This window comes from Molossus molossus, unplaced genomic scaffold, assembly GCF_014108415.1.
Source record: "Molossus molossus isolate mMolMol1 unplaced genomic scaffold, mMolMol1.p scaffold_m16_p_17, whole genome shotgun sequence".
NCBI lineage: Eukaryota > Metazoa > Chordata > Mammalia > Chiroptera > Molossidae > Molossus > Molossus molossus.
In genome coordinates, this window is record NW_023425352.1 from 29710467 (window position 1) to 29735123 (window position 24657).

Genomic DNA, 24657 nt, shown 5'->3' on the forward strand with positions numbered 1-24657 from the left:
AAATATATTCACATCACTCGCCTACACATAGTTTACGTATTTCCAAAGTCTGACAACAAAGAGAACAACTGCCTTGAATTCAGCTTGTCAGTGCCTTTTTCCCTTAGAGCCTCACACTGCCATGATGATTTCTTCAGGCTTCAGACACCCCACTGACACAGAAATATCCATGAGCAGTACTAACGTGTTTCTCCAACAAACATCCCATCTGTTCTGTCTACTATAGGCCCTTGCTCAGTGCCCCGAGGGCAGAATATTCCCCCTCTCTCGTGGCCCTGCAGGTGCACAGGGACCAGACACTCCAGGTAGGGCCTGGCTGACTGGGGAAGGAGTCAGGAGGAGCCCACATGGGGTGATGGGATGCTAACTGCCTGGGACTGTGCCCACCTCCAGGTGCCCCTGTGATGACACCAACTTTGTTGAGTCAAAGTTGCCCTCTGGTTATTAGAAGGGTGGCAGCATCAGCTCCGGGTCACAGTCCTCCATCATAGACCCAGAACAGTTTGGAAGAAGAGATCACCCACTCTTTCCACAAATCTGTTTAAAAAGGAAGAATATTTCTGTTTTACTCTACTATATGGAAAGAGATAAAAACAAAGGCTGTTCTTCAACTTGATGGGGTAGAAGGTCCAGAACCTTCCTGCTCCTTTCCACAGCCCAGTCACCTGGTGTCTCCCACACACCTGCCCTGGAACTCGAGGGTCCTGTGGACTAACTTCCCCTTACAGACAGGAGCTGAGGCCAGGACAGGGAAGGGCCTTCCCCTAATCGGTAGTGAGTGTCAGGACTACCGCAGCAGCCCGAGCGCCGTGCCGGCTGCCTTCTCACTCCCTGCACTAGTCTTTGCTCTGACCCTGCAGAGCAGACCTCTTCGCTCCTCCTACCCACATCAGAGGAAACAGAGAAGTTAGGTGAGTCACGCAGCTAGCAAGTGGGTAGCCAGAGTTTGGACTTAGGTGCCTCCAACACCAAAGGCCATGCTCTTCCCCTGCAATGGTGTAGATGGAGAACTGCCTGGATGCTCCGAGCCAGAATCCCAGAGTGGTTGCTGCCCGGCCACTGTACCCATCCGTGTCCACTCCCCAGCCTCAGAGCAGAGCGAACACTCGATACATGTCCAAGTCTAGCCTTGGTTGGCAAAAGTGAGGACAGCTGCTCAGATGACCCAGCTTCTTCTGTTCCTGTGCAAGGCCAGAGGTGGAAATTCACCTGATACCAGCCTGATATTCCCCAAGCACATAATGTCACCAAGGCCACCAAATTCCACACGAGGAACCCAGAGGTGTCGAGGAAAAGCATCCCATCTGAGCACTGAACTTCCAGGGCTCAAAGACTCCCAAGCCACAGTTATTTCCCTTGAAGGGTCACTTTTAGTGTGACCATTGCTAAATTCCAGCTAAATGCTAACTCCACATCCTGTTACAGAGCAGAGCCAGGTACTGAGGCACTATTCTAAGCACGTCACATGTGTTAATTCAACAACCCTACTGTTATTGAGAAGATAATTGAGGCATCGAAAGTTCCCCGAGGTCATGCAGCTCCTAGGGGCAGAGCCAGGATCCTGTCCCAGGTGGTCTGGCTCAGCTCATGCCTTCAAGCATGTGCTGCTCGCCCAGTGTGCAAGTTACTGAAATACTTCACTGCGAGTGCCCTGGGCTATGCCAAATGGACAGAAGGACCTGGGTTGGCCTTTCGGGAAGTGTTTATTGGCAAAGCTGCTCTTGTCAGGTCTTGTAGAGAGAAATGACACTTACCTCTGTGACCCCCAGTTCCTGCCCAAAGAGGAGTTGTACATGCCTCCGCTGGTGATCAAGGTCATCGACCACAGGCAGTTTGGGCGGAAGCCCATCGTTGGCCAGTGCACCATCGACCACCTGGACCGCTTTCGCTGTGACCCGTATGCAGGAAAGGAGGACATCGTGCCGCAGCTCAAAGGTGAAGTGACGTCCACGAATACCACGTGGGACTTTTCATGCATGGGCTGACTCAGTCTTTACAAACCTACAAGTACCACGTGGGACTTTTCATGCATGGGCTGACTCAGTCTTTACAAACCTACAAGTACCATGTGGGACTTTTCATGATGGGCTGCTCAGTCTTTACAAACCTTCTCAAGGGAAGTATCATTGTCCAGAGGCTGCAGTGAGGAAACAGTGTGAGTTAGAGTGAGCTGTGTAGCTTTCCCCAAGTAGGATAGTCAGTAAGTGGCAGAGCCTGGCCTCGCTTTGGGGGGACCCATTGCTCAAGCTCACCTTCGGAAGCATCCTGCTCCTGCATGAGCAGAAGACTTTCTGTCCCAAGTGTTGAGTGCTTCATGAGCTTTATAGAGTCCAGCAGGGAGGACGGACAAGGAAATGGGTGTTTGCAGTCCGGTGTGGTCAATATCTTGATGAGGAAATACAAGGCCCTCCCCACCCAACCCCCTGTGAGTCCTGAGGGGAGAGTTTTAGTTTAAATTGCTTTTGCTCTGTTGTTCCACCTCTTTAATGCCTCACAGCATCATTGAGATGTTGTTTGAAGGACATTATTTCATTGTTATCCGTTAAGAAAAAAATAACACCTGCTGAGTTTCAATCACATACCTTAGCTCACGCGATAAGTAAATCATAGGGTGGGCATGGTCCTTTAGAATTCCATGACAAGTAGTTAATGAATAGCGTTTTGCTATTGTCCACTCAATAACGACTTGTTTTTATGTTAATCCTATGCCAGGGACTGTGTTGGGCCTGGGACTGGGTTGCCTCAGTGAACAAGACCCCAGGGCCCCTGGCCTCATGAGATTAGACCCCACGGAGACCTGGCACTCATTCAGCGGGTCACTGGGGGCCTCGAGCCCAGAGCAGGTGTCTTCTGTTGAAGTGGCTGTGCTGCTAACCAGTTCTGTTTAACCTTCCAGAGGCTTGGTGTTGGCATTACAGAGCCTCTGAAACTCATTTGTGGTGCGGGCCTGGGATCCTGTATCCCTGATTCAGAGTGGAGGAAAGAATAAAATCCACAGTCACACTCGAGCAAAACCCTACGTGTGTTTATCAGTACGTTTCCAGACAAAGCATTTTATGCTGAATTGATGGTGCCTACAATAGCAACATTTTAAAAATACGTTTTTATTGATTTTTTTAGAGAGAGAGGAAGGAGAGAGAGATAGAAACATTGATGTGAGAGAGAAACCAATCGGCTGCCTCCTGCACGCCCCCTGCTGGGGATCAAGCCCGCAACCCTGTCATGTGCCCTGACTGGGAATCAAACGGGGACCTCAGTCCCTGGGACGACACTCAATCCACTGAGCCACACTGGCCAGGCAGCAGCATTTTTATAATAACAAGGATTAACGTAACGGCAAACATTGTTTTATCTGAGGTTACTAAATGGAGAGGAAACCATTTTCCTATCTTTTTTCCGACTGCTTTCACAAGAGAAAGTTCTTTGATACAAGCATGTGATGTCGTCAAGAAGGTAGACATGCCGTGCACTTGCTCGGCCTCAGAGTCACACGTGTAGACCTGTTCATGTCTGTTGCTCAGGCGCAGGCTGGGCCCCAGGCAGAGGTCTCCCGGCGGGGAGTCTATGTGATGAATACGAAGTGTGGCCAGGGCTTTGGAGAGCCCCCAAAGAGGAAAGTCCCTAAGGAGTATGGGGAGCATAGTGTTCCCAAGGCTGCAATCTATCATTCTATATCAATATTGTACTTTCTTTTTATCTTTACTGTTGAAAGTCCCCCCTCCCTTGACACCCTCCTGCCTGCTCCAGCATCTCGTCCCCCACCCTCCCTCCCCCCTTCGCGTCACTGTTGTCTGTGTCCATTGGTTGTGCATATATGCATGTGAGTTCTTTGATTTATCTCTTCCCTCCTCCCACCCCTGTTGCCTCTGAGGTTTGTCAGTCTGTTCCCTACTTCCATGTCTCTAGATCTATTTTGTTCGTCAGCTTACAATCTGGTACTTTCTTAAAACCAGTAACACCAGGGTAAGAGTTGAGGAAGCACTTGGTGGCCAGTGTTGGAAGTGCATAGAGTAGCTTTTTCCTCCTGTCCCTGAGCTTTGTTCACTGGAGGGCAGGAGAGTGGAGAATCCACGAGAAGGAATTCGCACAGTGTGTTCCCACATGCCTGCCCATCTGGCCGTCACATTCTGTGTTGTTGCAGTTGTCCAGCGTTGTGGGGAGCAGTCTTGGAAGTGCAGAGACAGCTGATAGAGCTGGGGGTGCCACATGGATACACCATGACCTAGAACAGCAACTGGTGTACCACAGATGCTCAGTAAATGTCAGTCTGCCCTGACGCCCCCGTATCGCCCCGATCCTTTCTCTGACATTTATTGAGCGTTTACTCTACTCTGGGCTCTGGTATGATGGTTAAAACACAAACTTTGGGGTCAGAGAGACCTCGATTACTTATTTCCATTTACCACTAATTGTTTAACCTGAAGCAAGTGATTTGCTTTCTCTTAGCCTCAGTCTGTTTTTCAATCTTTATAATGGGGATAATGGTACATATTTTATAGTATTGTTGAGAGATTACATGAGACCATGTATGTCAAGAACTTAGCCCACTGCCTGGCACATGGTGGGTACCCAGGAAATGTGTCCACGCTCTGCTCCTTTATGTCCTGTATGGCAGTTGGGTTGTATAGAAAGTTCTTTTGGCTCAGCAGAGTTTGTTCTGTCTGGGTTCTGGCCTCCCGTTGACTACTGACTGCTTGATGCTTCTTCCATAAAGGGTAAGCATACCTCTCGCCCCCACCCTCGCCCTAGGCTGAGGCTGAGGCTTAGGCACTGTTTTAGCTGAACCAAACCTAGTGAGCCCGGGCCTGCTCCTGAGCCCTTGCTCTAACCTCCAAATCCAGAGCCACAAATTTGCTGGAAATTACATAAAGTCAGGCCATATGCCTTTTCCCTCTGCATACACTGTGACAACCAGAGCTGGCTGAGCCACTGAAATGTGCAACTATTCACCCCGTTTTGCTTTTCTATGTTTTAGAACAGATTCCACGAAAAGGAGGCTCCTTTAAATGTAGGTTTCCCCTGGCCACCCCTCCCTCCATTTCTGCATCTCCCAAAGACATGTATTGACACAATTCTTTTTTGAGTACTTCCTATGTATAGGCACTGGGCTAACTGTCCAAGGCAAAGAAAAATGGGCCAGAGTCCCCTGAAACGGTTTAAAATCTCACCATATTTTTGGGAAAGCAATGAATTGTTGGGTTATTTCCTACATTTGGGTGTGGTCCTCTCCATTACTCATCTAGAAGTAAATTCTGCCATCCACTCTCTGGCTGTTGAACTTGAACTTGGAGTAGAATGTTCACCACTGTTTTTTTGTAAGCATCTTAGATTGTGAAATTGTCTTGCAGCCTCCTTTATGTCTACCCCACCCTGCCGGGACGTCATTATCGAAATAGAAGACACCAAACCATTGCTGGCTTCGAAGGTACACTTCAGAGCTGATCATTGGATAATGTCAGTTTTATCTTCCAGGTGTCCAAGCATTAGGTGAATTTAGTCAAACAAGCATTCAATGCAGTTAAAATAATAATAATAATCGAACCAACTTCCCAAGGTAAAGATCTGAATCTTGCACTCATCAGAAAGTATGATGATGCTGTGTGGACTGATGTTCTCCACCCTCAGTCACCCTGATACTTAAAATAATCCCCAGGCCCAGGCCCTACCCTCCAAGGGGAACCTAGACATCAGTATATTTTAAAATCTCCCCAAGTGATTCTAATTTGCAGGCAGGTCTGAGAACCATTGGTGTGGGTAGTCTGAGTGATACCATTTGCTAGAAAAAGACATTTCAGGAGCAAACTTAAAGCATTACCACATTCAGAAGATGGATGGATGTGGCGCACCAGTTTTTCCCTATGTGAAGCAGAAGGATCATGGATTTTTAATGACCCTATTTGTCAGTGTATGGGATAACCCCAATTCTTATAGTCATTGTGGTTTTGAAGTTAAGAAATTGGTGGAAATGCTCACTCAGGATCCTATTTTAAAACCGTTCCAGCCAATTGTATAAGAAGGAAAGTTGTGGGGGAAGGTCTCAGCCCAGAAGAAAGAAAACATCAAATATCTCCCTGTTGCTGTTGGCATTTATGATGGACTTTCACAGCATGTTCTAAGGTGCAAACTGGCCCAAAAATGCACATGATTGCATTTTAATGTGTTATGTCCATAAACCGTGCCTTAAAAAATAATCCACTTCCTTCCCACTGCATTAAACTCACCAACAGTTGGACCGTGTCAGATGTGGTCTCCACAGCCAGCACTGTGGAGCAGGGTGTTAGATTCGATTCCCCGAGAGTCCTCCACCGTCACAAATGACAATATCAAATTTGCAAAACAATTGTGCTCCCTTTGTAAATTACCCAAATATTCCCAATAAAGCAGTGTAGCCTGGGGAGAAGTTAAGTAGGATACACTTAAGATCCTTTATGTACATTTTTACTACACTGGAAAAGGGCAGCTGGAGATCCTGCTCTGTAATCTGCCTGCAGCTTTTTTTGCCTCCCACTCAGCCAGTTCTTATTTGTGCCTGCTGTGTACTCAGCCGGCCTGGGACTGGGGGTCGGGGATTGAGAAGGAGAAGAATAAGGCCAATCTGTGTCACTATTCTCATTCATTTCTTAGAAATAGTTGACAAATGACTAGGTAGTACACTGTGAAAACTCAGTTTACACAATGGCATTTAAGTGGCAGTCTAGCAGGACTGGGGATGGTAGGAGCAGTCGTCGGCGGGTGGTACCCCACCTTATTATAAATGACTTTGATCAGCTTGCTTTCCTAACACCCCTTTGAGGTACACTGTGTTGATGGGAAAGACTGGTTGGAATCTCCTGTAAAAAACGGTCTCCAGGGAAGAAAGATAGAGTGTATCTATGCAAAGTCAAATGAGTCAAGTTGAGCTTTGCAAGAGCCAATAACAAGCTTGCTGATGTCTGACATGTACATGTAGCCTTACATGCATACATGCAACATGCATGTATGTGTGATATGCCTGAGTTACATGTATATGTGATGTGTGTGTAATGTACATCTACTACCGCTAACTCAATGCAGGCCTTTTATAGGGTCAGTTGAGGGAGTGGGTCAAAACTGTGCCGTTGATGGGAGCAGAGGCGGTGGCTCTGGGTGACAGTCTTGCCCTCACTGAAACCCACGCCCTGTGATTGACTGTGCAAGCTCTTACCAAATGGGCTCAGTACTTTCACAAGCAAAGGGAGAGAAATGTCTTTGGGGCCAGTTGGTAAGTGCTAGCCAGATAGCACGGACACTCCTACATGGCCATCTCAACAACTGCCTTCCAATTCCAGTGCTTAAGCAGTGTGTCAACAGCACTCGGCAAAATGGTTTCTCCAAGGACAGTGCATGTATGTATGTTAAGAAAATGCATGAGGCTGCCTGGGGCTGCGGGGACCTTGGTCTAAAGACTTGAATTCTCCTTTTGGATTCTTTCTATTAGTAGATTTTGGAGTGAAAGGTGATCTTTAAACACACGTGATTGTTCTCAACTGAAGGGGAGACTCTTCTGTGCCGTTCGGATCTGATAAAGCGAGTTACGCGCTTCAGTTCCTTTTCCGTAAGAACTGATGGGCAGGCGGCATGAATACATTCCCGCACGCTAATCCTAAACTTTAAAATCAGCAGTTTGTTTTGAAGACTGCCTTTAGATCATGAGCTGTTCTCTTCTGTGAAATGATTTAGAGGAGCCGCAAACAGAAGTGACTAAACAGACCCTAAAAAATCCGAATTCGGGAACTGTTCAGAAGGCGGAAGCACTTTTGGCACCAAACCTCTCTCCAAAATCTCAGCTGGGCTGTGACAATTTAACCTTTAATCCCGCTTTGGTGTGAATCTAATAGAAAGAAGTGCTCCATCTATCCATCTGCCTCTCTGTCTCTCTGGGCAATTCTGTGGGCTGAACCAAAGTCCGTCTGGAACCTGCCGCAGGCCGCGGACAGAGGCCGAGGCCGCCCCACATGGCAGCGGCAGGGAGCACCTGTGGGGAGGGGTTGTTCTTTCCTTACGTGAGAAATGGACTTGAAGTTAGGATTTCAGAGAGGGGGTCTGAATAGCAATCCCTGAAACGTCCCACCAGGGCGAGCTTAGCTAAGGTTCCAGCAGGTGCCAAGAGCAAACTCAGGCCCGACATCCAAGCTCCCCTTTCTCTCATCCCCGGGATGTGCTCTGAGATCAGGGCTGGATTCTCCAGGCAGAAGCTCAGATGGAAGGATTGGGCCAGTGAGGAACTTGACATCTTAGAGCAATTAAAATTTTTTTTTTCTTTATTGATTTTTAGAAAGAAAGGGAGAGGGAGAGAGAGACAGAAACATCGATGAGAGAGAACATTGATTGGCGCCTCCTGCATGCCCTTTCCTGGGGATCAGGCCCACAACCTGGGCATGTGCCCTGACCAGGAATTGAACCGGCGACCTCTTGGTGCATGGGTTGATGCTCAACCACTGAGCCACACCGCTGGGCCTTAGAGCAATTTTGATGGATGGATATGTGTTTGGTGCTATAACACAGGCACAGGGGAAAACCAAGAAAAGCTACCTACAGGATGAGATTGCAGTCCTGCTAGACATGAACACCTTATGACAGGAGTGTTTGAAGGGATAAGAATTAGGCCAAGCTAGGGGTATGCCGTAGGGGCTGAGTGGAATGGACGGTTTGGGACAGGGAGATGAGCAGTTGCAGGCCCCTCCTGTGTGACCGTTGTGCTGGTGACCATGAGATTCTCTAACTCCACTGAAAACATGGCATGTGGGTGGCTCCCTCTGAGCCTTTCATTTTAACAATGTAATCCTCTTGCACATTTTCAGAAAAGAAACCAATAAGGCCTGTTTCATTACAAGATCATCTTGAATTGAATAACTTAAACGATCCATCAAAATGTTGACAATGTAAAGCACGCATGAGAAATAACTCCTCCTTCTCTCCTTCTCTTTCAACCCAATGCTCATGGGGTCTCCGTGTCTGTGTGACCTGTTGTACGGTTTGCCCTCTTCCTGCCCATACGTGTGATGAGCAGCTGACAGAAAAGGTAACTGTTGTACACATTGTACTCAATTTAAGATTCATATATTTTCTGCCTATGGCTGATCTATAAAGAAAAAATGTTTTAATACAGAGTCAGGTTACTGACCCATAAAAAGGACATAACTGCATGTGTGTGTGTCTATGCGTATACATACATATACTGTACACAGGTAAGAAATAGCTTTGCTGCCCTGGCCAGTTTGGCTCAGCAGTTGACTGTTGGCCTGCAGACCAGAGAGTCCCAGGTTCGGTTCCCACTAGGGGCACATACCACAAAAAACAAAAAAAGGAAAGAAATAGCTTTGCTGCCCTGGCCAGTTTGGCTCAGAAGTTGAGCGTCAGCCTGCGGACCAGAGAGTCCCGGGTTCGGTTCCCACTAGGGCTACGTACCACAAAAAAAAAAAAAAAAGGAAAGAAATAGCTTTGCGTGAGAGTCCCTTCTCCCTCCCCCTCCCCCAGACTCAGTAGGAAACTGTGCTGCAGGTGGCACCGTTTTGGGGCATCGTCACTCTTTCCCAGGCAGATCAAGATACGCAGTTGGTGGGCCTAATGAGGATCTGTTCTTGTTATAAACCAGAGTGGGGATTACAGCAGCTTCTATCAATGATAGCCTTTGGCAGCGTGAAGATGTTCCACAGTGACTCTGATATGCTGTCTCTTCTGTCCAGTTAAGAACCACCCACCTAAGCCAGAGGTTCTCAGCGCACCTGGGGACGTAGGGAAGCATACTGACTGGGTCAGAATCTCCAAGGACAGGCTGGGAGTCACTGGTCTAAATGACCCATAATACCTTCCTACTTTTGTTTCACATTTTATCATGTGCTAAGCTCTTTCTCCTAATGATCCTATTCGATTTTCAAAAAAAACTTCCGAGGTAGATGGAGAACGGGTAGTGTTAGTGTCCCATTCAGTGGGTGAAGAAACTGATGCACAGGCAGTAAACGACTTGCTCAGCTGGTATGGCGTATAACATAAGGATATGGCTTGTAATGTAAGGATGGAACTTGAATTAAAACCAATTTTCCCAACTCTTGGCTTAGTGAGCTTTGTTTTTTCAAGGCACTGCTGGCTGAAAGGGCTAAAGAAATAGCAGAAAACATATATTGGAAGTTTTATTTTAATCTATTATCTGTGTATGTAACTATCAAGTCAAGAGGGTAAAAAAAGTAAAAACAGACAAATGAATTGATCGTGTCTATAGAATGTGAGAAAATCTTCTGATATAGCTGTGGGCAGTAAAGCCAAACACATTTTATTGGCTAAGGATCATTTCACCTCCAGCTTCTGGGCAGAAGAATTGTGAATAAGCTTTAGCCATTGTTCATGTAAACAAAAGCCAAATAATCTTGCCTGTTTCAGGTTCAGAAGTACCTGTTTCTTTTACCTATTACATACGTGTTTTCCTGCACTGATTAGAAATTTAAGTCATCACTAAAGATTTTTCCATCTTGGTATGTTTTTCTTTAGGAGGAAGAAATCGTTGACTGGTGGAGTAAATTTTATGCTTCCACGGGGGAACATGAAAAATGTGGACAATATATTCAGAAAGGCTATTCCAAACTCAAGGTACCTGGGCCCAGTGTCTGTGGGTAGGGAGCAACAGTCACTGAAACGGGCCTTAGGCAGAGCCAAGCAGACCGAAAGGTCCAATGGCCGGTGCTGATGGGGAGGGGCCAGGAGCACCTCTGGCCTCCTGTGGAGCCCTCTTGCAATGGGTTTTGGCTTTACCAAGATTCCAGGGGCCTGAGGACAGCTGTTGATCTGTGTTTACATGTCTGCCACTTTGGGGCATCTGACGGAGGGTTGGGAATGGGTTGGCACCACACTAATTAGGCCAACAATTGTCCATTTTGACCCAGGGAGACGTAAAAGTCACAGTGCTCTTGCAGGAAATGTCAACCTGCTTCATTCTGTCCTCTGAACAGTCATCAGTTTCACTAGCTAACGAGTCGATTCTATTACACGTATCAGCATATGGGCACATGTGTCCAGGAGGTAGACAAGCTATTGAGCTAGGCAGGTCTGCCTGTCTAGGATCTTTCTGTTAACAGTTTGGGTTTCCCAATTCCTCATTCCGTTTTCAGACTGTAATACACCCAAGAAGAAGCAAGTGCTAAAGTTTTCAGAACAATGCATAGGAGAAAGAAACTTTGAGAAAATGAGAAAGAGCTGGCCATTGAAATCTATTTCCCCATCAAAGTGGAAAAACCCACATCCTTTCATGTTATTGTCATAGCAGGTCAATGCAGCTCAAGAAACACCAGCATGTAAAGAATCTCTAATTTAAAGAAATGATCAGACTGGGCTGGTGGATCGGTCCCACGGTCCGTCCTCCCTCCCGCATTCCCTCCTTCCCTTCTTTCTTCCCTCCTTCTCATCCTTTCTCCTCATCCTCCTTCTCTTCTGGTTTTATCGAGGTATAATTCACTTACATAAAGGAATCCATTCAGTGAGTTTTGATCATTGCATACTCATGTAAACCACCACCCAACAAGGCAAAGAACATTTCCATGGCCATGGAAAGCTCCTTTGTACCGCTGTCCAGTCAATTCCCCCATAACCTTTCGTCCCTCCCAGAGACAACAGATCTGATTTCATCACCATAGACTGGTTTTGCCTGTTTTTATATTTCATATAAATGGACTCACAGAGTATGTATTTTGTGTGTGTCTGGTCTCTTCAGCCCGACACAGTAGCTTTGGGATCCATTGTGCTGTTGTGTGCACAGTAGTTGGCCCCGTTTTTATCCATTCTCCTGATGAGGAAGCTGCTATGGACCCTCTTGTACCACGTGGCTTGTTTCATGTCTCCTGGATGATCCCCAGGATTGCAGCGTCTGCTCAGAGAATGGGAGGCTGCTGAATGCACAGGAGCCTGGCAGACATTTCCCGAGGCTTGTGTCTCTCTGCACTCCTGCCAATTGTGAGACTTCAGCTGCTCCACTCCATCCCCATGCCCACTGGGTATCATCAGTCTTTTTTGATTTGTTAGAATCCACCTGTATTTTAATGAGAGACTAAGAATTTGTTGATGGTTTTCAGATTTTTGATTGTGAACTGGAGGATGTAGCAGAATTTGAGGGCCTGACAGACTTCTCAGGTACTTTCAAGCTCTATCGAGGCAAATCGGATGAGAACGAAGACCCTTCTGTGGCAGGAGAGTTTAAGGTGAGTAAAATGTGTATTTGTCCTGTTTAAAACCCACCTCTGTGTTCTTACATGCCTAGGACAAAGGCCAACCAGCCTCCAGGTAGAGCCATGTCCTCTGACACCTGAGAGATGCTGGAAGATGCTGACTAGGAAAAGGGCAGCAGGGGACGGGGGCAGAGCACTCAAAGCCATTCTCAGTGTTCCTCTTCCTCCCTGCTCACGCCAAGCAGCCTTGACTCCTCTAGATTCAGCCTCTCCAAGACCGTGCCCCTCCCCACGCCCACTGCCCCCCAGGCTTTCAGCAGGACCCCTGTGGCAACTTCCCAACTGAAGGTCCTTGCCACCTTTCTCGTCCCACTGCAGTCCGTTCCCCAAAGCCGATCATGTTTCTGGACTGCGAAAAGATACCGTTTGCATTTCCACTGGATCCAGCCTCAGCTCCTTCCTAAAGCCGAGCCAGCATTTCACAAGCTGCTTAGCTACTTGCCTCCCCGCCACCCAGTAGTCCTGCTGGGGAGGACCTCTCCCAAGCCCCAACACACCTTGTCTTTTCACGACTCTTCCTTCCCTGGATGCCCTTCCTTCCCTCTTTGTGGTCTGGCAAACTCCTCCTCACTCTTCTAAGCTCAAATGCCACATTCTTTGTGATGTGTTCCCTGGTTGCTTCTGGCGGAGTGACTCACTCCTGCCCCAGGCTCCCACAGGTCTGGGCTCCTGCCCCTGTTAAAGCCCCGTTCACACCAGTTCACACCGTGAGTATCTGCTTCCATGGCTGCTCCTCCCTCCGGCCCCTGTTGGCCAACTCCTGGCAGCTGTGCTGTTGCTGCCCAATCCTTCCAATAGCAGCCATTGCCAGTCGATTGGAGCATTAAACCCTACACCTGATCTCAAAGTCCTTGTTCCAGCATCCCCCCAAGCAATCAAAGACGGCATGAGAGTCAAACCTACGTATCATCCCTGTGCAAGACTGGGTTCCTTGAGTTTATTTTTGGGTCCCCAGGACGTGGCATGTATCCGGTGCTCCACTGAGTGAACATAGCTGGAACTAAGACCCACATGTTCTGAATCCAACTTTAGTGTTTTCTCTTGTACTTGAGCTGGTTTCAGCATAAAATATATGGCCTCCCAAGCGGGCCTGATGGCTCACTCCTTCAGAGAGCGTTCTTTGTGCCGTTGCTATGCACCCAGCCCTGTGTGAGGTCCTGGAGGGCGAGTGATGCACAGGACATGGTCCCCACCCTCAGGAAGCTGGCAGTCTAGCGAGAGCAAGGAAACAAATGGACGGTTACCGCACAGAGGTCAGTGCTGAGGCAGGGTGAGTGCGGTTGGATGAGAGCACGCAGGAGAACACCCAGCCCTGGGCAGTCAGGGAGGTCCCCTGGAAGAGGTGACACCTTGCAGCTGACACCTGAGGGATGAGCAGGAGTTTGCCTTGGTGTGGGAGTGGGTTAACGGGGTGACGCAAGGAAAGGGAAATCACCCTAGTACTTTGGTGGTTTTTAAAATAACCCCTTTATTCCTTCTTCCAAATATGTGCAGGATCTCACTCCTCACCAGCTCCTTTGCCATCATCCTGGTCCTGGCACTTCCATCGTTTGCCTAGTCTCCCTGCTTCTGCCCTGCCCCTTCTTCTCCCTGTAATCTAGTAGAGAATTACTTTATCATTCTTTTACTTTCCCACTGGAAATCTGCAGAGTTCAATCACACAACCCCTGTGGCTGTCCTGGAGTGTCCTGCAGGAGGAGGGCACGGCCCAGGGGCCCTCTGCCCAGGTCACCCAGGGCCCTGTGGTTACACGTGTGTCTCTAGGGCTCCTTTCGAATCTACCCCCTGCCGGACGACCCCAGCGTGCCGCCCCCTCCCCGGCAGTTCCGGGAATTACCTGACAGCGTCCCACAGGAATGCACGGTGCGGATTTACATTGTTCGAGGCTTAGAGCTCCAGCCCCAGGACAACAATGGCCTGGTAAGAGTTTGGGTGTGGGGCCTTCTCCTGGAGCAAGATAATTACAGTCATCAACCACTGTAATTGTCATGTTCTTTCTTTCCCAGTGTCTGTTATCTCATTAGGGGTAAGATACTCTATCAAGACGATGTATTCAGGAGAGCACTGTCCCATCTAAGAGTTTGAAGGGCTTGGATCCTCTGGCTAATTCTTCTCACTTTACAGATGTGACCTGGGGGAGACTGGGTCCCGTCACTCCTCTGCCGCGGCCCCTTCCCCCACACCCTCCTCTGCAGGCCGTGTCAGCAGGAGGGAACCCTCGTTCAGACCTTGTCTGGGGCACTGGGGCCGAGGCCGCTGCCTTTCCTCAGTTTGGGAGGGGCGGCGGAGGCACACCCGGGTCTGTCCCAGAAGGTGACTTAACCTGCACCCACAGTGACATCACATGCCGTCTGTTCTGTCCTCACAGTGTGACCCTTACATAAAAATAACACTGGGCAAAAAAGTAATCGAAGATCGAGACCACTACATACCCAACACTCTCAACCCCGTTTTCGGCAGGTAAGGTCCACGTCCAGATGTTTCTCTGTCCTTCGTTTCTTCCTGGCACACAGATGAAGCCTGAAACTGTGGCCATGACCTGGACAAATATTCTAGTCGTTAGGGCAGGTAATAAATATGAAAATGCACAAGTAGAGTAATGTCACGGGAGTGAAAAGTGCCATGAAGAAAGTAAAGTCATGAGATGGGTTCCTCTGAGAGATTTGCTCTGAGAGCCGGAGAGGGTGGAGAGCGGGTGGTACCGGCGGGGTGGCCCGGGCCCAGGAGTCCAGGAGTCTGTGGGTTCTAGACAAGAAGTGAAGGCAGGCTTAACAGGTGTCTTACCAGTGGTGACAGTGTGGTTCTCACTCCTTGAATCCAGTTTGGGCTCTGTTTTCTGGGACATTTGAATTCCACCCCTTTGATCCAGTGAATATACAGGGATTGGCAAAAGTAAGATTATAGTTGTGAGTACGTGAAGCACTGAGTTTATTATTGCGTGGTTTATTATTGCTGACTTTATTATTCCATTGCTCTCATCAGAACCTTCTTGAGGGTAAGACAAACTGAAATGACCTCTAAATAGGACCGGTATTTTTCAGGCATAAGTTACGTCCAATTTAACAATAGCCATTCATTATTAGCTAAGTTTTTACTATGTGCGGGCACTACACTGAGCCGTTTATGTAAAACATCTCAAAAATCTCACGGCTCTGAGAAGCTATTTACCCCCATTTACCACAGAGGAAACGGGCACAGAGAAAGTCAGGGCCTGAGTGCCCGCTGGTAGGCAGTCAGGAGCCGACCCCAGGCCATGCCCCAGCGTCTGCACGGTGTCCACCCTGCGCTGGTTGTGGCTGCCCCGTCGGGTTTTCGTCTCTGTGTCAGGGCGCGGCCAGCGGCCCACTCTGCATGCAAGGGCAGCCCCCCCAAGCTCTGCCTGCAGACCTAGGGCACGAGGGGGCCAAGATCTAGGTAGGAATTCCTGACTCCACACCCCAGATTTTCCCAACACCCTTGGTAATGTTTCATATTCATAGCAAAGCCATCACTTGTAGAAAAATGTTCTTTGTACAAAACATTTGTGAAAACAGTGTGATTTTCCAAGAACCTTGCCAGGCAGGAGAACGCGGCGTTCTGTCTGCCGTGCGGCCTACCTGTTAATTTCTGGCTTTATTTTCCTGCCCGTCCTCTTCTTTTCTACTCATGTCGGTTGGCTTGTGCCCCTTTGCATTTCTCTCTCTCCTGTGTGCATGCGTGTGCGCGCACACACGCACACACGAAAGTCTTTGTCACTCAGTCAAAGCTCTCGGGTTCGCACACACCGTTGTCCCCCTCGCTCACACCGGCACACGCACTGGGGACCGCGCCCTCGGCCAGCTCCCAGCACACACGTACCCCCTCTGCGCTGCACGCCCCAAGGCCACGTGCCGGGCCAGGGAGTGGAAGTAATCCTCTGGCACGGCAATATGATCGTTTTCCTTTTCTTCCCCTGATCCAGCCCTGAGGTCTAGACAGGAAAAGGCACGCAGGGCAGGAAGGAGGGCTCCGTGTGAGGGAGACAGGGAAGCGGAGGAAGCCAGCTTTTACGGGAGAAAGGCGGCCCTGTCTGAATGGCTTGTCTCAGAGGAGCCAAGCGCAAGCTTAATTAAGTGGCAGGAAAAGTCTTGCTCGGAGCCACCCAGGGAGGAAGTGATGCTGTCAGGCTCTGCGCAGCCAATCCCTGCCTGGCGTGCGTGCGGCCTCCCCGTCCAGCCAGCGGGGGCCAAGGAGACGCCGGCTCCGCAGCCCCCAGACGGCTGTGGTCCCTGGCCTGTCTCGGGGTGACTTGCTTCTCAGCTGGCAGGAATTCAGGAGGAGACAAAATTCCTGTCCTCAGCCATGGTTCAGCATATTTCTCTCACATCATGGCCAGCTCACATTCAATGGAATGTCAGTTTCTTCCATAAAATCTGAATTGGGGTGTTCCAAGAAAAACAGTATGTTTTCATTGAACCAAGACACTTGGTTTGAAAAAGATAACTGCAGGACTTCTCAGTGCCTTTTGTTTGCCCAGAAGAATGCTAAAAGAAGTGGTTCTCAATCTTATTTGACCAAAGAATTATTTTTCTCAAGGAGCACGTATTGCCTATCCCTTGAAATCCGGCGTTGGAGCTGTGATGTTATGGGGCACGTGTGTAATCAGTGCTTCCTGGGGGGTTGTGACCAAACACCTTTTTTCATGCAGGCTGCCACTTCCTGTAGGCCCCTGCGTGGCTGCAGCAGTCTAGAGAGGTCTCTGGGATTTATCTAGGAGACATTCTAGAAGCCTTTCTCCAGAGCCCCACCAGAGTGCAAGGAGAAGGGGAGGAGGCACAGGAGGAGAAAGTTTATTGAACACCTACTAGGGCACCCGTACCTCTGTGGGTGGTGCAAACACAGACCGAACCCCGCCCTTCTGGGGCTTGTGCTGTTCAGCTGACCTCTCTCAGAGCCTGCACATCAGTCACCTACCACAGAATGTCCTGTTTGCTTATTTATCTTTATCTCAGAAGTATTTCGTTTTATTATATTTTATGGTTTGTTTGTTTGTTTTCTTTATTAATGTTAGAGAGAGAGAGGAAGGGAGAGGGAGAGAGAGATAGAAACATTGATGAGAGAGAACATCGATTGGCTGCTTCCTGCATGCCCCCCACTGGGGATTGGACCCACAACCTGGGCGTGTGCCCTGACTGGGAATCGAACCTGCGACCTCTTGGTGCATGGGTTGACGCTCAACCACTGAGCCACACCGGCCAGGCAGAAGTGTTTACATTTTAATAGGGAAGGCCTTTAAGAACCTGTGGTGGATCAGAGGAGTGGGAGCCTTCTTGGCACACTACAGATCACACCACATTGGTGAATTCCACTCTCTCCCTCCCCACCCCACGCCCTTGCGGGTGAGTCAGGATGGTCCATGGGCTGGTGGTCTGTTCAGGCAGACGAGAGAAGAGCAGGGCACAGCTCAGGGGCTGTAAATTAGGGTGCTTGTGCCTTACTGACCTCCCAGCTGGGCAGAGATGCCTGGGTGCCCAGTTAGTGGGCATGTGATAATAATGTTAATAACATTATAATTATTATTATTGTTATGACCCTTGGGTTTTGAGCAATACACTCATGCCAGATAGTCTCTTTTTTATTTTATTTTTTTCATCACCATTTATCCCCTCTTCCACCTCCGCCCACCCCCGCAATCACCATACTGTTGTCTATGTCCATGAGTTCTTTCTCTTTTTTTATATTTTTGCTCCCACCCCATCCCAACACCCCACTACCAGCAGAGCTGTCAGCCTGCTCTCTGTCTGTGAGTCTGTCTCTATTTTGCTTGTTTGTTCAGTTTGCTCATTAAATTTCACATAGGAGTGAAATCATATGGTACTTGTCTTTCTCTGACTGGCTTATTTCACTTAGCACAAGGTTCTCTAGGTCCATCCATGCTGTCACAAAGGGTACAATTTTCTTCCTTTTTACAGCAGAGTAATATTCCATTGTGTAAATATGCCACAGCTTTTTTATCCACTTATCTACTGATGGATACTTGGGCTGCTTCCAAATCTTGTCATGCTTCTTAAACATTTCTTCACTTGACTCTTATGGTATGTATTACTATCCCCATTTTACAGATGAGAAAACTGAGCATGGAGAGGTTAAGTACTTGGCCTGGGGTGTCAGCTAGTAAGCAACAGAACTGGGATTTGAACTTAGGTATTTAAAGACATGATCTTCCGATCAATGTATAATCTCTTATTCTTATTAGGAATGTGTACTACTTATCAAGTGCCCCCACTCACCCACCCCCAGCTGGTATCTTAGTCAGGGCACCCCCTCCAGCAGCCACAGCCCTGCCTGGGGTTCTCTGCACAGAGCCCTGTGTTTGTGAGATGCCTGGATGGCCTCACAGAGAGCCTAACCTTGCCTTTGTTTGTTTAGAATGTATGAACTGAGCTGCTACCTACCTCAAGAAAAAGATCTGAAAATTTCTGTCTATGACTATGACACCTTTACCCGTGATGAGAAAGTGGGAGAAACGATCATTGACCTGGAGAACCGATTCCTTTCCCGGTTTGGGGCCCACTGTGGCATACCTGAGCAGTACTGTGTGTAAGTTGCTTTGGCCATAAATGTAGACAGTTTGCTCCATCTAACAGGAACACCGGCGGAAGCTCTGGCTGCCCACCTCGGTGCTTGTGTTCAGCCAGCAGGGCCAGGGCACTGCCCAGCTCCGGGGGCGCCATTCACATCGGAGTCTGTGGGAAACGCTGGCCCGGAGCAGAGCGGTTCTCCATGGGGAAGGCACGGGGAGCAGTGCTCAGAGAACTGGTCCCCTTATTCCTGTCCTTCGAACCCCCTCCTAATGCCAGGGACTGAGAGCAGACAATGTCTGATGGCAGGAATTCCCTGCCCTTTGGAAACGGGCTTTCTTAACCCCCCCTTCCCCATCACTGATCAATTTTGTGATGACTCTCTTCACCTGAGTGCTTTTCTACAGCATGTGATGTGATACAGCTCACGACTTCTAGTCTCTGAGTTTACCTGTGATCATTATGCCATCTCGTCAAACTCACTGTTACAGGAATTTGAGGAGGGAAAGAGGATCAATTGGCTGAGCCCAAAATAATTGTGGCTTGTAGGTCTTTGAAACAGATTTCTAGGCAAAGCCAAGGTGTAGAGCACATTCCCGGCTCCCTCGCTCCCTGGGGCGCCTATGGCTATGTGAGTATGTGTGGGTGAGTCCAGGAAGAACCGGTGTCCCCTGCAGTAACGGGGAGTGGGATGTTGTTCACAGTTCTGGAGTGAATACCTGGCGGGATCAGCTGAGACCAACACAGTTGCTTAAAAACGTGGCCAGATTCAAAGGCTTCCCACCGCCCATCCTTTCCGAAGATGGAAGTAGAATCAGATACGGAGGGCGAGACTACAGTGTGGATGATTTTGGTAAGCACGTTGCAAGCTGGTTTCAAAGCATAACGACCCCTTTCTGTCGCTGGGTTTGCTCTGGGGAGGGTTTCTGGCAGAGCAGGACTCTAATTATACCACAGGGTCTCCACACACCACTAACAAAAGCCCCATTATAGTCGAGTTTGCTGTCATGTCAAGTGTCAAGGTGGACACATTTTCTTGTCCGTCTTGTGTTTCACTTGACCTTTTCAGGTCATAGCCGTTCGAGCTTTGAACACAAAGTTCTAGTAATTAACTAATTTCCATGTAATGCAAAGTGCTCAGATGGTAATGCAAGAATTTCTCTTCCAAGTGTAGTCCATCCTTCCTCCAGCCCTTCTCCAAGAAGACTCGGGCTCGTGTGGCTGGTTCGAAGAATCTGCTAGGTTCACGTCTGGCTCACGTCCGAGCTTTAGGTCTTGCTCTTTCGCAAGCAGTAATTTATAATACAGTCTGTTCGGACAATAAACAGCTGGCTGCACTATGGCAAAAACTGAAATAAGTTTAATTTAATAAAACATAAGAGCTGTGGTATGATTCAGTGTTGTATAGGGAAGGAGGGCTTCCCAGAGAAGGAGCCAGTGGGACTGGCCTTGAGGGCTCACAGGATAGCCAAAAAGTCCAGGGAAGACATGGGGGTGAAAGTGCTTTTGGATCCCCAAATGTTTATTCTTGATATTGTGAGAAACTGTATTTTGTCTTTCCTTTTGAAGAAGACTAAGTCAATATCAGAGATGATTAGATATGGAAGAAATGTTGATGCTGCTGTTAACATGAGAACTTACAAAAGGGATTGGGAATAAACATGGCCCCATGGATGAGAAGCAACCCCCCAAAAGCTGTATCAGTCATGAGTGCTATTCCAGTTGCCATTGTTATATAACAAATTACTCCAAAACTTAGCAGCTGAACACAACCATTTTGTTTTGCTCACAGTTTTGTGGGTTAGGAATTCAGGAAGGGCTCGACTGGGTGGTTCTCACTTGAGCTGCTCGTGCAGTTGGTTGCTGGCAGGTGTCAGCTGGGGCTGCAGTCATCTGAAGGCTCCACTGGGCTGGACATCTAGGTGGCTCACTCACATCGCTGGCAGCTGGTGCTGGTCCTCGGCCAGGAGCTCAGCCGAAGCTCATGGTCAGAGCACCTACCCCGGCTTTTCCAATAGGGCAGTCTCTGGGTCCCCGGGCTCCTTTCCTGGTGGATGGCACCCCCAGAGCGAGCGCCCCAGGGAACCAGGAAGAAGCCACGTGGGCTTTCATGCCTAGCTTCGGAAGTCGTACTGCGTTCTTTCTTTAGTGGCTGAATATGCCTCCAGACTCAGAGAGGGTATAGACACCCCCCTCAGTGGGAGGAATGTCAGACCATTTGGGGGCTATGTGCTCTAATGCCACAGTGATGCTAGCTGTCATGACAATTGAACTTACCAATTTCAATGGCTTAACACAATAAAAGTTTATTTCTCATAAATTCAAGGCAGGTATTCCTGCAGGCCAGTGGCCCTCCGCCAAGCAGTGCTTCACGGACTTAGGCCCTCAGCCATTCTTCACCTCGGGTGTCAAGGTTGCTGTTTCTTCTGTACCCAGAAAAGAAAGGCACATATACAGTTCTATAGGAGAGGGTTTTACGTGACAGTTCTACTATTTTTTTTTATCCTCCCCTTAGGACATTTTTTTTATTTTTTGTTCAGATAGAGTGGGAGGGAGAGAAGAGAGGAAGAGAGAGAGAGAGAAAAACAACGATGTGAAAGGTTGATGTGGCTGCCACCCACACAACCCAACTAGGGCCGGAGAGAAATTGCAACCGAGGACAAACTGCAACCGAGGTACATGTCCTTAGCGGGAACCAAACCCGGGTCTCTCTGGACCGCAGGCCGAGGCTCTAACTACTGAGCCAAACTGGCCAGGGCTATGTGACAGTTGTAGAAGTGACACACATGTCACATCCACCTGCTTTACATTCTAGCCACGCCCAACTGCAAAGGAGTCTGGGAAACAGAGTCTGGCTGTGAGCCTCTGCCACAAAGTAAACATGGGCTGCTCTCACACATTTGGATATGTCTGGTCTCTTTTGCAATTGGCAGCCTACGAATCAGGAGTGAGCCTGGTGGGGGAAGGGCCCCTGGTCAGGAGCCATTTCTATTAGTGACTCCTTCACAAGTCGAAGTTTGCACTGCCTGACCATTTTGCAAAGTCTGGGGTGAAGTACTAAAAGCCCCTCAGGCGGTCTGGCTGAATTGTTCCGGGATGCCCATCCCTGTTTCCATGCTGCTTTCTCTTCCAGAAGCCAACAAAATTCTGCACCAGCACCTTGGGGCCCCTGAGGAGCGTCTCGCCCTTCACATCCTCAGGACTCAGGGGCTGGTCCCTGAACACGTGGAGACAAGGACTTTGCACAGCACCTTCCAGCCCAACATCTCCCAGGTACAGGGGCTTCCTACCTGTGAAGACCCGTGATCCAAACCCCAGATGTAGTGGCAGTGTTGACATGGACTTGTCTCTTTTATCTCTTTGGGATCTTTTAGATACACAAGAAATAGAGATGAAACTCAGATGAGCTTCATCCCAAAGGGGAATGTATTGTAAGAAGTTGCAAGTAACTCACTAAATCTAGCCAGGAGAATGACCATGACTCGGCACAAATTTGGACCAGGACCTCTCCCTGTCTGTTGTCGATTTCTATCTGGGTCTCCTTTACTCTGCACTCTTCCTGTGGTGCCTTCCCATGTGTAAGAATAATGCGGACAGTCTGTGAGTTGTTTTGGGTTGTAATGTAGTCCCATCTACTTCCAAATGTGGAAAGGATACGTTGCCCCACCTTGGCCCAATTGTCCACCACTGAACCACTTGGCTATGGCCAGAAGGGCAGGGCCTAGGAAAGCAACTGTACTTGATCCAGCATGGGTGAGGCAGCACCATGTGACGAAAGAGCCAGGGAAAAATCAGGGCCACAGTGCACAAGATGGCTCATCACAGGGACCATGTGGAAAGTGATGGGGATGGTCCATTTCCAGAGAAGCAAGGAGAGGCATGGCAAATGACAAAATAATCCAAGAGGAAGCTTGCTATAATGAAGACTCTCAGGCTGTGCCTGCGGAGGTTCAGATTTAATAGGTCTGGGGTGGGGCCAGGAATCTGAGATTTAACAAGTACCTGGAAGGGTTCTGATGCAGGTGGCTAGGAAATCCCACTTTCAGAGATATTAGCCTAATGGATACAAATATTGACACAGACAGCAGAATTGTGGACAAGCTTATCTCTAAGAAGTGGCCACAAGTGGTCTGGGTTTCCTAGATTATTTTGTCACTCACTTCTTGCTTTTATTCTGTTCCACATTTCATTTTTTCTCTTATTATTCTTCCTTCCCCCAAAGAGCCCATTCCTCCTCCTCTCTTCCCTCCCACCTCTCAATTGAATAAAGTCTCAAGAAATTACAAAGTGAGAAAGATTTTTCCATGGGAATCCACCAGCACCCTCTCCCCACCCCCAGCCCCATCACCTCTACCTACCACATTGGACAGACTGTGGCTGGGTCTAGGAGACACCTGGATGCCTCATGTTCTGCAGTGTGCTTGATGTATTGTAGAACCTTGAGCCCTAGAGATTAGTTGGAAGAGACTCAGGATCACGGTAAAATACATCCTTTCTCAAGAGCTCCAGTTAATTCATTTGGCTCACGATGCTTTAGGAAGCCAATGTAGTGGTTTCCTTGGCAACCGTCTTAAAGACCAGTCTGTTTTTGTCATGCAGACAGAGTCTACAGAACTCCAAAAGCAGTTTGGGGAATTTAAATTGGTTCATATGGTCGATGTAGTTTGTTAATGGCATTCCTCGCCTGTCTGGGAGAACATTCCAGTCAGATGGATGGGCCTGGTCCATGGCTGGCAAAGGCCTGAGCGGGGCCTCCCCAAGATGGCGGCACAGGTGTCCGTCAGGCTTCCCGTCCCCTCCCTGCCGGCCCCCAGCTTGTGGGCACCAGGCAGCCAATGTCAGGAGTCCTCCACTTTGAGGAACAGTAATGTTCTCGCCATTGCTTGAGCCTCTGCTTTGGAAGTGCCACGTCGTAAGTCTTTTACAAAAGTAAATACCACTTTCTGTCCTGAGGTGAGCAGAGAAACCCATACATGTCACAAAAGGAGGACGGATATCAGGTGGACAGTGTGATGATGGATAGAGCGACAGCGTGAGAACTCTTCTGGGAGGGAAGGGCTCAGCTTGAAGTGGTTGTAAGGGGGTATGTATGTGACTGTGATTGTGTGTATGTGTGTGTGTATGTGTGTTGGCGGTTGGGGGTTGTGTTGGTGATGAAAAGCCCCTTATTTTATTAACCAGGAAAGGCTCAGACTATGATACAGGTGGGCACATGCAGCCAGCAGACACTCCTGGGTGAGAGTAGGGAGTGTGTGTCCTAAATGACATTGAATATATAAGATTCATCTTAATTTGCTCTCCTACTCTTTTTTGTTTTCTGTTTGTTTGTGGGCGGGGTTTTTTTGTTTGTTTTGTTTTTTGTTTTTTGCTGTCTACATGGACTCATAAATGAGCAGACCCGAAGAAATAGTTTCACCTAGGAAATATGAATGAAAATTGTGGTCTCTGATACCTATAATATAACTTTCTTTCTCTTTTCATTTTTGAATGGCTTAGGGGAAACTTCAGATGTGGGTAGATGTTTTCCCCAAGAGTTTGGGGCCACCAGGCCCTCCTTTCAACATCACACCCCGGAAAGCTAAGAAGTAAGTAATCTTGAGACCCTGCTGTATTGGCCTGGGGTCTTGGTGCAGGACCGGAGGAAAAAGCACCTTCAAAATGTGCTCCTTTTTAGATTCTACCTCCGCGTGATCATCTGGAATACCAAGGACGTCATCTTGGATGAGAAAAGCATCACAGGAGAGGAAATGAGCGACATCTATGTGAAAGGGTAAGGTTAGCATGCCAGGACCACAGACAGACTCAGGGGGTGAAACACACTCTCTCCTTCATTCGTTTTCACTGTTGAAGGTGTGCCCCGTAGGATTCTTGGTTGCCTGAAGGTGTTT

At 48.5% G+C, this 24657-nt stretch overlaps 1 protein-coding gene across 1 annotated transcript in view; it reads left to right on the plus strand.

Moving 5' to 3' along the window:
- Nucleotides 1–24657, plus strand: part of MYOF (myoferlin) — a 150332-nt gene that overhangs the window by 113889 nt on the left and 11786 nt on the right. Inside the window, exons 37-48 of the mRNA XM_036265292.1 lie at nucleotides 1770–1935; nucleotides 5349–5425; nucleotides 9029–9040; nucleotides 10504–10602; nucleotides 12078–12203; nucleotides 13995–14150; nucleotides 14599–14690; nucleotides 18618–18788; nucleotides 19474–19622; nucleotides 21903–22042; nucleotides 24266–24354; nucleotides 24444–24539. Of these exons, the coding sequence (XP_036121185.1) occupies nucleotides 1770–1935; nucleotides 5349–5425; nucleotides 9029–9040; nucleotides 10504–10602; nucleotides 12078–12203; nucleotides 13995–14150; nucleotides 14599–14690; nucleotides 18618–18788; nucleotides 19474–19622; nucleotides 21903–22042; nucleotides 24266–24354; nucleotides 24444–24539 (1373 nt within the window). The remainder of the gene's footprint in view (nucleotides 1–1769; nucleotides 1936–5348; nucleotides 5426–9028; nucleotides 9041–10503; nucleotides 10603–12077; nucleotides 12204–13994; nucleotides 14151–14598; nucleotides 14691–18617; nucleotides 18789–19473; nucleotides 19623–21902; nucleotides 22043–24265; nucleotides 24355–24443; nucleotides 24540–24657) is intronic.